Source organism: Tursiops truncatus, chromosome 10 (assembly GCF_011762595.2).
Source record: "Tursiops truncatus isolate mTurTru1 chromosome 10, mTurTru1.mat.Y, whole genome shotgun sequence".
Lineage (NCBI taxonomy): Eukaryota > Metazoa > Chordata > Mammalia > Artiodactyla > Delphinidae > Tursiops > Tursiops truncatus.
The window spans coordinates 59,936,706-59,949,722 of NC_047043.1; the positions used below are offsets into that span (position 1 = coordinate 59,936,706).

The window sequence follows — 13,017 nt, forward strand, 5'->3', positions numbered from 1 at the left end:
TTATACAGTTATACTCTTATTTGTTCAAATAAAACCTTATTTTAGTAGCCACCAGGCAAAACCGCTGTCTATATATTCTGTAATTACCCAGATCAAATTATTTTGGTTTCTTTACTTTCTAGTGTTAAAATATACCCTTTAAGTTTCCCCTTACCTTCTCAGTGGACCCTGATACAATGATTGTTCCCAGTTGATTCATTGCCAGGCTATAAATGGAATCTTTGTTCCCACTTAAAGAAGAAGCTAGTAAGGATAAATGGAGCTATATGTTAAAATCATCAGCTGTTTAATAACTAGTTAGCACAAATTGCAAGTTTAATTATTCGATTTAGAAAATCTTATCTTTATGAGTACTCTAAGGAAAAGAAATCTCTATAATGGAAATAATTCTAAATCATAATATTGTTAACAAAATTTACATCTCTTCTGGATTTGAGCATACACAAGTGCTCAATAAATATTTGCTAAATTGAATTGCACTGTCATTTAAGAAACTATATGCATAAGTAATGTATTTTCAAAGATGCACATGAAAATGAAATGAAAACTATGGCTACACTCATTATTTACAAGAAAACACAAATCAAAACAAAAATACAATGTTCACCTACCAAATAGATAAAAAACAAGGCAATACTTAATTCTCAAAAAATACAGTTAAAATGGCACCCTCATACATTACTTGTGGAATGATAATTTGGTACAACTCTTATAGAAGGAAATTAGACAATGTGTAGCAAGAATCATATTCATGCCCTTTGATTCAGAACTCAATACCACTGAAGTATGTATATAAAATTGTCTATACAGTATGATTCCAACTGTACAACAAAGAATAAATTTAAACAAACACTGAGATGCTGTGAGTAAAGGAGTAAATACATGTAAAGTATTTAGAAAGGTAACTGCTTGTATTAAATGCTCAATAAATGTTAGCTATTATTATTACCTCCATAATTATAAAAAACTTATTTGATATCCTCTCTAAACAATTCTAAGCAAGACATATCTGTTGCAGAATCTATAACCACCTAGCCTCGTCTCTGACCTTGGGACAATCCTGCTTTTTTTGCTTCATTCCTTCTTGTTAGTGTCTCTTTCAGGCAGGCCTTACATCTAGAGAGAGCTAAATGATGTATTATGACAGCCCCCAGCGGGGACCAGCTGCTGAATCCCTGAGATTGTGTACAGGTGAAAAATCACGGAAAACAAGGGAAGAACGGTGTTTAGACTTTCACATATTTCCTGAGAAAAAGGGCAAAATAATATTTAAGAAATTATAAACACCGGTCTCCCAACCTACTCTTCTTGGCACACGCTAGATTATATTAGAACTGTTAGTTATATCAACATGAGTATTCCACAGTCATGACAAATTGGACCTGTTATGGAGGAATCTAGATAGTTCAGGCCCATATCCTGAACACAGACCTTCTAGGCCAGGCTTAGCCGTAAATGTGCTCTCAAGAATCCCTACTGACACCTGGCCTAGAGAACTATTATTGGTTGGGCCAAGTGTGAGCTGAGTTTCAAGTCTAGACCTGTCTGGATCTGACTGGGTAATTGAGATCTCTTAGTTGATGAGGCATCCATGCTACTAACCTGCTGTGAATCTCTCTGAATTGCCTCTAGATGTTAGGTTAGCCTTCCTGAACTCTTCTGTTCAGGAAGAGTTGGCTGGATTCTTTAGGGCTGCTCTGAAAGGGTCCCACACAATATTGGCACTAAAACCCTTTCTTTCCTTTGGGTATTTTCCAAGTTGGCCATTAACTCAAAGGCTCTTAGTATATAGTAACACTTTTAAAAGTCAAAAACTACCTACTTTTTGCCAGGTAATCACCACCTCCATCAATAATATCTGCCTAGAGTGTGGCTTTGGGTCAGGCACAGCTGGGATATACAAAGTAATAAGACAGGCACTTCTGCCCTGTGGAAGCTTACACTTCAGCTAGGGAGCTAACACATGCACATGTACAAAAATAACCAGGTTACACCTGGAGAAGTTACCATTTTTAGATTGCAGTGAGAAACTAGTTCCTTGTTGTTTAATCATACTCTTGGGGGCTAGAACGCTGTAGGTAGAACCACTCTCTTAATGAAAACTTATCAAACTTGTTTTATAAACCATTCTTTATTTATGTCAATTTGGATCACTGTCAAAGAAATTTTTTTCAAACACCTTACTTGTTACAGTGTTATTTGAGGCAGTCAATGCTGTTAGAGTATTCACATCCCAAAGGAATATTTGTCGGTCCAACCCAGCCGATGCTACCAGTTCTTTATCCTTGGCATATGCTAAGGCTTTTACATAATCCTGCAACAAAATACACATACTCTGATCTACTCTGTAGATCAATAAGCAAATGACCCACATGAAGTACTGAGATCTCAGTATTACACTAAAGACATTGAAAATTGTGTTAGTTGTTTTACCTTATGAGTCCTTAATGTTGACATGCAAAATCCCTTATGTGCATTCCATACTTTTACTGTTGTATCAGAGGAAGCAGATATTACTAGAAGAGGCAAAGAATTAAACCCCTTAGTAATGTGACTTAACACCATTTTAAAGAATTAACGTAAAACAATGTAACATTGTCTCAAACTTTCACACATACATACAAAATGTTCATACATAAATATTTGAATATTTATGTGTATTGAATATTTATAATATTCCTAACATTAATTCAAACATCTTAATATTCATAAACACATACACATCTGAAAGTTCTTTCTAGAACCTATTGTATTTTGTCTCAAATATTTTTTTAGATAGGCAAGACAGACTTTTTTTAATGTTTCAGTTGAAGGCACAACTAATTTGATTATGCAAAGTTTCTCTAACACAGATTGCAAAACCAAGAAATGGATCTTACCATAATGAAAACAAAAAGAGATATTAATAAGGTTAAAAGAAGAATACATGTTGTATGAGTCTATTTATATACAATGACAATGCAGGCAAACTAATCAATAGTGCTTGTAAGACATGAGAGCAGTTACCTTGGGACAAGGGGTAGTGACTGAAAGGGTGGCATAAGGGGGCTTCTGGTAATCTGTTTCTTGATATGGATGTTCACCTTGTAAAATTTTAATGAGCTGTACTCTCAAGGTGTGTGTGCTTTTCTGTATGTATGTTATACTTCAATAAAAAGGCTTACATAAAAAAAAAGTTATCAAATTGAATTAAAATCTTCCAGCAGCCCCAAAATTCAAAGAAATACTTACATGTTTTCCCATTACAACAGAGTACAATGTCATTTACCCAATCGGTATGGTGTTCCATAGATGCTATATATGGATCTTGCTGAAATTAAAAGAAAAATCATAAAAATGTCTTTAGTCTACATTAGAGGATAAAATATATCACAAATTATAGATATGTTTATATTCTTCAATTAATGTGACACACTGCTCTAAGGTCTTAAAATTGACAACTGAATTCAGAGTAGAATTTCATCAAACAATTGATGCTTCCATATGACAGATATAAACAGAAGTTTTGTTTCAGGACAGTTTTATTACTGATGAAAGTCTAGGTTTCCAGGAAAAATGCTTAATTTTTATGCTCTGAGTTAGTGAAGGCAACAAGATCTGGGCTAGGCACTGTGTGTGACACGAGTGCAATAGGAAGGGGTTCACTAGAAAGGACAGGACATGAACAAATCTGCAAGCTGGGGGGATCTGACTCAGTAGTGGTGAAGGCTCAAAGCTGACAGCAGGGACAGAAAGGAAGCTGATGAGAGTGGTGAGAAGCGTAGCCAGACTGCAGAGGGGGATGCACGCTTCTGCTCTTAGCTGCCTACTGCTGTTTTTACCTGTGAACTAAACATTTTGTCACAGTATCTACAGTCCTTCAGAGAAGAAATGGAAGCCAAGGGCTAAAGGATCATCATTTCAATTCAGTAACTCAAGATTTTTCTATTCCTCTCACTTGGTTTAATCACCAGAAGAGGACTTTTAAAGAAGAGTATTTGGTTATATCCTACACCTAAGACAGGCACGTTCAAGATGATTCATGGGCAAAAAGAACAGCTCTCTACAAGTCTAGTTGAGAAATGATGCTATTCAATCTTGTCATAAAAATGAGGACCAGAAAGAGATGTCTGAGGGCAGGATAGGCAGCTTTCTAATTCTTCCAGGCTAGTTCTTGTGTTTTCCTTAATTTGTTTGAAATACTGTAAATTTCCAGGAAAGTGACATTCCAATTCAAATATAAGTTCCAAAAAGCACTTCAGAGCCATAGTTTTCTTACTTTCCATGTTTTTAACATTGGGCCACCACTGTTTCCACTGGTTAAAGGATTCAAAGCCTGCTGGACCAAAGTCCATTTAAAGAAACTATCCAGGAACTGTGCAAAGTAGTGGTTCCTTTTCAGATGGAGCATCAGACTTGTAGAGCTTGCTAAAAGACACAGACTTTTCAAATGACAAGGTCTAACATCAGGGTTTCAGGGTTAGATTGGGTTCTAACTCTCTGTCATGAACTAGCTACTTAACCATGGGTTAGAGTCTCGAGTCCGTTTTCCCACCTATGAAAATGGATCTTAATATCTGCCTTGAAGGATTATTAAAACCATATTGGATACGAAAGTGCTAAGTGTCTGGTACATAGCTAGGAGTTCAAGAAATGCTCCTTCTTCTTCCCTGAATCTTTCTTTCTATGTCATTCATAATACAGGTATTCAAACAAAATACAAAAAGAGCTCCTTTCCATTTGACTGGGGATTTATCTTCACATATCATTAAGTCCTGCTCCTGTTTTCATAGTTTTACACCAACTTTATACTATATAATAAGGCCCTATGGGTTTTGTGGGCACCCTAATCACTTTTAAATGAAGATATCAAATACTTGTTCAAGGTTAATTATAAATGTAAAAGCATATTCAACCTTTTTTTAGTAACACTGAAAAGGGATGCAAGAAAGCTTTTTGGGAACATATTTAAAACAGAAAAATAAATTGTTGCAAAGAAGCTCCCTACCAGACAAATCTCTTTGTTCCTTTGCAGCAAAGGGCTCTTATCACAAACCTAGTTTATAGAGTCCCTGCCTTAGCTAAAACACTTCTGAAACTCCCCTGGGGTGTTTTTCTCAGCAGCTTACTGAATTCTGGTTGCAGCGTCTTTATTTATAGAGTGTACCAAATAACTCAGTGCTCAAAGAGATTAAATCTGAAACTGTGAAAGGCACCATATTAGACAGACCAAAACTTACTGAATATAGATTTAAAATATAAACTCAATCCCTGACTTACCTTGTGCTGATTGACACTCCATATTCTTATGATGGAGTCTCGACCTGCCGTGAAAAGTCTGTTTAGTGCTGGGTCCAGCTGCAGGGCATTGACCCCATTTCGGTTGTACTTCTCCACTTCATCTCGAATAACATAGGAAACCTGACAAATATGTCAAGATTGGCTGTTTATGAAGCTACAAACATGTGATAATAAAATGTAGCCTTCCAATGGCCAATCTGAAATTCAAAATCCCATGTTTTCTAATATAAAACTTATTTCCGAATCCAATAAAAACTTTATTTTACTCTATAGAGACTGAAGGGCTGAGGAGAGAAGAGTGACATTAATAATAGCCTAGACCAAGATAAGCAAGTTTGAGGCTAAAGCACTGCAAATATCTCCTAACTGGACTTTCTCCCCTACCCTTGTTTGTCTTTAATCCATTTTCCACAAAGCAGCTGGATGAATCTTTAACACATGAATAGAAATATCTTTAAAAAATGTAAATAGGAATATCGCTCCCTGTTCAAAAACCCCTCTGGCTGCTTACTCCACTAGACTCAGGATTGGATCTGGACTCCTCAAGTGCCTCTCCTGCCCCTCATCCTTGCTCACTGCTCCCACTCCTTGCACACACTGTGCCTCCAGACGGGCACATGTGCTGGTCCCCTCTGTCTAGAAGCTCTTCCTCCCACTCTGTCTGGCTAACTCCTACTGCAGTCTTTAGATTTCTGTTGAAATGATGCTTCCTCAAAGACCTTCTCTGACCTGCTAAGCAAAATGAGGTTTTGCTCTCCAATAACACACTAAACTTTTCTTTCAGAGAACTTTTCCCTACTCTATTATGGTTGATAACCTCTGTCTGCTCCATGAGAAAACTCAAGAGAATCAACCAAAAGCAATTACAATTAAGAAAAACTCAACAAGCTGGCTGGCAGCCAAAAGCAAAACTTTTCTATTCTAATGAAATAACCAGTTAAGATATAATGGGGGAAAGGGGACCCTATTTACAATAGCAACAAAAATAAATATCTAGAAATTCATTTTGCAAAGAAGATACATAATCAACAGGACAAGGTACATAAAAGAAAACTTGAATAAAGGAGACATACCATATTAGTACAGGAAGTACTACAGGAAGTAGTAAAGGAAGGTAGTACAGGAAGATCCAAAATAAACAATTTTTTCCTAACTTTGTGATTTTAACCCAACTGTGGTCAGAGTCTCACTGGATTTCTTTCTAGAAGTTGACAAAATATATACCAATAGTACAATGCTTTGAGGGGACTACCCAGTCACTTTTTTAAATGAAGGGATATTCTTTAAATATCTTAAAAGGTATTATAAAGCTACCAGAATTACAAAGGAGGACCACAATATGAATATATAAAAGGATCAATGAAATAAAACAAAATTCAGAAACATATTTTCCCATTATACATTTTTTATTTTGATATGAACAGATTTTGAAACAATGAGGGCATGATAAATTATTTAATAAATTATCTAGGAACATCTAGTGGTTCTATTGCAAAAAATAATATCCTCTCTCCAAATCTTAAACCAAAATGAATTTTCATATGGACTAAAGATTGAAATTTAATAACCTAATCATGAAAATACTTGCAAGTATTTACATAGTCTCTACATAGAGAAGGCTCTGCTAACGTGACAAGAAAGACCACAATCTTTGAAAAAGAAAAGGGCAACGCTGATCTGACCAAACACAGGCCAAAACTTTCTATACATACACAAATGTTCACAGCAGCATTATTCACAATAGCCAAAAAATGGAAACAACTCAAATGTCCATCAACTGAAAAATCCAGACAGTAGATTAACGGTTTCCAGGGGCTTGGGGAAGAGGAGAATGGGGAATGACTACTATGGTGTACAGGATTTCTTTTTGGGGGTGATGTTCTGGAATTAGGTGGTCAATGCACTTTGCAAATATATTAAGAATCACTGAGTTGTATACTTTAAAAAGGTAAATTTATGTGAATTTTATCTCATTAAAGCTGTTATTTAAAACAAAGCAAACTTCTGAATGTCAAAAAAATAACATGAGCAAGGTTACAAGGCAAACACCTAACTGGGGAAAAAATGAATACAAAAGACAAGAGTTTACTCTTGACAACATACAAAGATTCCTTAGATAACAACAGAAAAAGTCAACCTCTCCAACAGAAGGAGAAACAGAGATCACGAAGAGGAAATTTTTTTTAAAGAAAAGAAAATGGCCAACAAACACATAAATAATAAAAGATGTGAAAAGGGCCAGGGTTGTATACACAAAGACAAGGATGTTGTTTTAATCCGGCCTTTCGGTGCAAGTAACTGTAACTGAAATCTACTCAAACAAGCTTAAATATTTTTAAAAATGGAGAATTTAAGATGAGAATTTAACAAGGATATCTAACAGAGCTCAAGGGCAGGAAATTCAATCATGACTCATAAGAGACATTTTAAAAATAAAATCATGGCACTTCTCTACTTAAGCTTTTCACTGCATTTAAAGTCAAGTCCAAATTCCTCATATGCTTTGGTTCTACCCTGCAAACTCACACTCACCTCAAACTAACTTCCCCTATGCTCTTTGACGACAGTCACACTAAACTCCTTCCTGTTCCTCAAACACATCAAGTTCTTTCCCATCCTAGGGCCTTCAGATTTACTTTTCCCTGTGCCAAGAAGATTCCTCACCTCTCCAATCCCCACAAGAATACTATTCTCCCAGCTTTCATCTTGGCTGACTCACCCTCACCCTCACACTCCAGGTCTTAGCAGAAAAGTAATCTCCTCTAAAAGGCCTTCCCTGATCTCCTTCCCCTATCACCTCCCCTACTCCATTTCTTCTACAGTTCTTACCATGCTGCATATTTATCTTTTTTGCTATATCTTCTCCATTAGAATAAAAGCTGCAAGAGGGCAAGGAACTTGTCTGCCTTGTTCCTCCTACCACAGTATCCTTAATATAGTATCTGGCATACAAAAGACATCTCATAAACATTTTTTGCATGAATCAGATACTGAAAAACCATCAGGAAACAAGCTGGCTTCAATGTTAGTTTCAGTCTCTCTTAATGCCTCTTCCTCTGGGGCTTCAAGGCTCCTTATCAGCTTTTCTCAGTACATTTCCTATTTAACGAAGATGAGGTAGCATATATGAATCTTGATTTTCAAATTTCTGGGAGATGATCTGATTGGCCCAGTGGGAAAGGGTCAGAGAATAACAACATGATTGTCAGTCCTCATTCCAGGTGGCAAGGAATTCTCAGCAAAAAAAGTTTGGACCAACCTCTTTAAGGGCATCTATTACAGATGTGAGATTAAAAACAGCAAATAGGGCTTCCCTGGTGGCGCAGTGGTTCAGAGTCCGCCTGCCGATGCAGGGGACACGGGTTCGTGCCCCGCTCCGGGAAGATCCCACATGCCGCAGAGTGGTTGGGCCCGTGAGCCATGGCTGCTGAGCCTGCATGTCCGGAGCCTGTGCTCCGCAACAGGAGAGGCCACAACAGTGAGAGGCCCGCGTACCGCAAAAAAAAAAAAAAAAAACCAACCAACACCACCCCCCCCCCAAAAAAAACAGCAAAAAACTAGAAGTATCCAACCTAGTTGGGTAAATTTTGGCACACACATCTATAAAAGAGAATACTATTTAATCATTAAAAATGTTGGTGTAACTCTAGACTGATTAATATGGGAAGAAACCCAGGGTATATTTAAGTGAAGTATGCATGGTCTAACACAGTAGTGTATAATAATCATTACTGTAAAAATGTTGCATAATATTAAATATACATATATTTAAAAATAAACACACAAGTTTAGAAGGATATACATGTATAAAACTACCAGTAGTTATTCCTGAGTGATGGAATTATGGTGACTGTCACTCACTCATGCCTTTTTAATACAGTATGAATGTTTTATAATAGGCATATATTACTTAGTTTTTTGAATTTATAATTTAATTCTTATCCAACTAATTCTTGCCTGTATTCAGAAAATCAAATAGTACTGAAAGACAATAAAGAAAAACCATCTCCCTACTGTCTGGTTAAGACTCCCCATACCCAGTCTTAATCCTTAGAGGTAATTAATTTCAACTCTTGGTTGTTTCTATTAGATAGCTACTGCATTTCTCGAAATATTGTGCTTATCCTTATCCATTTTAGACATCGCCTATTTACTCAAGCTATGGTAGGTTAGGATGTAGCTCTGAAACTTGCCTCAGTAATTCTTCCCTCTACTCTTCTGATATCGATAGATCTATCACTGTTTTTGGTTGATTAAATAATCTGTGCTACACTGTTGGACTGTAATTGCTATCTACTGACTAGCCAAGTACTATATTATGAATACATTTCCTTCCTCAGAGAGCTCTTCATTTTCCCTAGAGTTCCTTCTTTCCTTCAATGGCTCCCACTACTTTAACTTCGATTTTCTTGAATTACTGCAGCATATTAGATAGTCCAGCAAGAACCCACCTCCAACCCCCACTTTCCCACAAGGCTTCCCCCTCAGAATCTCCCACATTCTCACTCTAATCTGGGCTGGCTGCCCTCTCGGTCTGCTGGCACAGTTGTCACCTTCGGTGCTTCCCTTTACTGCTTTTCTGGGTTAGAGCCATTGTTTCCTGAATTCCAATGTCTCTTTTCCTTGCTCACTTCCCAGGACGGCAGAAGTACATCCCCAGGACCTTAAGAAACTAACATAGAAGAAGGTACATGGGAGGTGACTTAGCCCTTGCATGTCTGAAAAGGTCATTACCTTGACACTTGATTTGGCAGGATAAAGAAGTCCATGTAGAAAAAAACTCAGCTTTTGAAAGCACTACTCTAATTTCCTCTAGCATCCAGTGCCGCCACTGAATTCAATGCCAATTCTGTTTCACTCAACTTTAAGGTGATCCCATTTTCATTCTCTCCCGCACCACCACCTATACAGCCCAAGATTTTAGGATCTTCTCTTTTTACTTGGTGGGGTATTTTTTTGGGGGGGTTCTTTATCATGGTAATTTTTGGTCATTTTATCATTAATTTTGCTGTGTACTTTGAAAGCCCTTTCAATCTAGAAACTTTCAGCTCTGGGAAATCTTACATCAATTCATTAATAACCATCTCTGTTTTCTTTGCTCCTTCTTAAACTCTCATCAGTCAGATGTTGGAACTTTCAAACTGATCCTTCATCTTTTATGCATTCTATACTATCTATCTCTGTCTTTTTGCTTACTTTTGTAAGACTTCCTTTACTATTTCATAACTCTGCTATTAATTTTTTTTGTAAATTTTAGCATGATGGACAAAATAGGAACAATAACTTCAATAAGAAAATGGCTAGGTCAATTATGGTCCATCCATTCTACGTAGTCATTAAAGAATAAATTACATACAATGATATATTCCAAGACATATCACATTAAAAACTTGTTAAAGAAAAAAAATTGGCTGTAGACAGAAGAAAAATAGGATTCAGGTCTTTCAACAAATACTGATTAAGCATCCACCAGTTGCCAGGCTCTATTCTAAATGCTGAGGATACAGTAGTGAGCACAGAAGCCCTCCTGGAGCTTTCATTCTAGTGGGGGAAAGACAGTAAGTGAAGTTTTTTTCTCAAGATACAGGCAAGCTCTGCAGGCAGAAGAGATGGAAGTAAAAGAAAAAGAAGAGTAGAAGGTGCTGGACACAGAAGCAATAAATGAGTGAACAAAGTCCTGGAAAAACTTCATTTAGGCAAAGTCAAGAGTACAGGCAAAGGCAGAGAAGATGAGGACTCATTTCTGCCTTGATTTGCTTAAAAAAAAAGGAGCGGGGGGGGAGGAAGAGAAGGTACTATAAGGACTCTGCAAGGGATGGGAAGCCAGAAGCCAGACCTTCAGTACGAAGTATGCATTTGGAAGAAACAGTTAAAGGGACTCTGACAGGGAGAAAAATGACAGGGTATTTCCCCCAGCAGCAATATCCAGTTAGGTTACGCTAGGAAAGCCTGCTTCCAAGCTCATTCAGGTTGGTGGCTGAATTCAGCTCCCTGAAGTTGTAGGCCCGAGGGCCCTGTTTCCTTGCTGGCTTTCAGCCAGGGATTCATCCTTGCTCCTGGAGGCTGCCTGCAATCTTCATGCTTTCTATGTGCCTTCTCCTGCAACAGAAGGGCCGCCCTCATGTCTCACATTTTTCTGACTTGGTCCTCCAGCGGAGAAAGTTCTCTACTTTTTAAGGGCTCACATGATTAGATTAGGCCCACTGGGATAATCCAGGATAATCCTCCTATTTCAAGGTCTGTAACATTAATTACAGCTGCAAAATCCTTTTTATCATGTAACCATAACATATGCATAAATTCCAGGGATTAGGGCATGGACATTTGGCAGTGGTGGGGGGCGGGCATTCTGCCTACCACAGTAACAATTTTTTGTATGAAAACAAATATGGATATATTACAGAATCACAATATTTTTAAGAAAAGAAAGGAGACTTAAAAGCATTTCAGGCTCACAAAGAGGACACTCTGGGCTATTCCCCCAGGCTTCCCCGAGGTGTGCATTAACTCATTTCCACTTGGATGTCTAATAGACATCTTAATCACGGCATGTCCCGAACCGAGCTCCTGACAGTCCTCTCCAAATGAGCTTTTCCTGTCTTCCTCATTGATGACGTTAATGGCAACTCCATTCTTCCAGTTGCTCAGGCCCAAAACCTTAGGGCCAGGCTTACTTCAACTTCTCTCATCTCACATCCTGTCAGCCAGTTTTGTCATCCAGAATTCAACCCATTTTCACCACCTTGGGTGGAGCCACTATCATATAGCACCTGGATTTCTTAAATAGCTACTGGTCTCTCTGCTCTGCCCTTGCTCACCTGCAGTCAGGTGATCCTGAGAAAACACATTTCTTCTGCGCAAAATCCACCAAATGCTTCCTACCTCAATCAGGAGTAAAAGCCAAAGCCCTACTATGGCCTGTAGTGCTCTACATGATTTGGTCTGCAGTTACCTCTCTGATTTCAGCTCCTACTCCCTTCCCCTCACTCACTCCATGGCAACCACAATGGCAACTTTATTATTCCACAAATAGGCCAGGTACATTCCCACCTCAGGACCTTTGCATTTGATATTCTCACTGGAATGCTCTTCCCCCAAGTAACAATCTCATTTCTGTTAGATTCTTACTCAAAAGTCAGCTTCTGAGCAAGGCTTTCTCTGACCACCACAAAAAAATTTCACTTTCCCTCCTCTGCTGCTTATCATTAATCATTTTTTGACATTTAAAGGTTATTTTTCCCCCAACATCGTATTATGAAAAATTTAGAGAACATATAAACGTTGGAAGAATTACACAGCAAACATCCATATATCCATATGGATATATTCTACAATGAACATTTTCTATCCATTTGAACATACCCATCCATTTGATCCATATCATTTTTCAATGGCTTTCAAATTAAGTTGTGCATCATTAATAGTATTTCCTCCTAAGTACTTCAGCATGTATATCATTGACCAGAGTTCATTATTTATTTATGGCTCCTTTTTCAAAGGTAAGATTTACATTTAGTGAAATGTACACATCTTAAGCATACATAGATACGTCTGACAAATTAATACACCTGTGTAATACAAAATTCTACCAAGATATATACATCACCACCCTAGAAAGTTCCCTCATCCTCTTCCCAACCTCTACACCCCACCCCCAGACAATCTAGAACTGACCCTTTTCACCATAGATTACTTTTGCCTGTTCTGTAACACCTTATAAAGAGAACCACACAGCTC

At 37.7% G+C, this 13,017-nt stretch overlaps 1 protein-coding gene across 4 annotated transcripts in view; it reads right to left on the reverse strand.

Moving 5' to 3' along the window:
• The window catches only part of WDR48 (WD repeat domain 48), a 43,803-nt gene that overhangs the window by 26,051 nt on the left and 4,735 nt on the right, over positions 1 to 13,017 (reverse strand). For 2 of the 4 annotated variants that reach the window (XM_004319823.4, XM_019946875.3), the window contains exons 2-6: positions 5,260 to 5,400; positions 3,232 to 3,310; positions 2,434 to 2,516; positions 2,185 to 2,314; positions 155 to 243 (exon numbers count right to left, since the gene is read on the reverse strand). In XM_004319823.4, the coding sequence (XP_004319871.1) occupies positions 155 to 243; positions 2,185 to 2,314; positions 2,434 to 2,516; positions 3,232 to 3,310; positions 5,260 to 5,400 (522 nt within the window). Of the gene's footprint in view, positions 1 to 154; positions 244 to 2,184; positions 2,315 to 2,433; positions 2,517 to 3,231; positions 3,311 to 5,259; positions 5,401 to 13,017 lie in introns of those variants that run through there. The other 2 variants (XM_073811068.1, XM_073811069.1) reach the window with 2 other exon arrangements.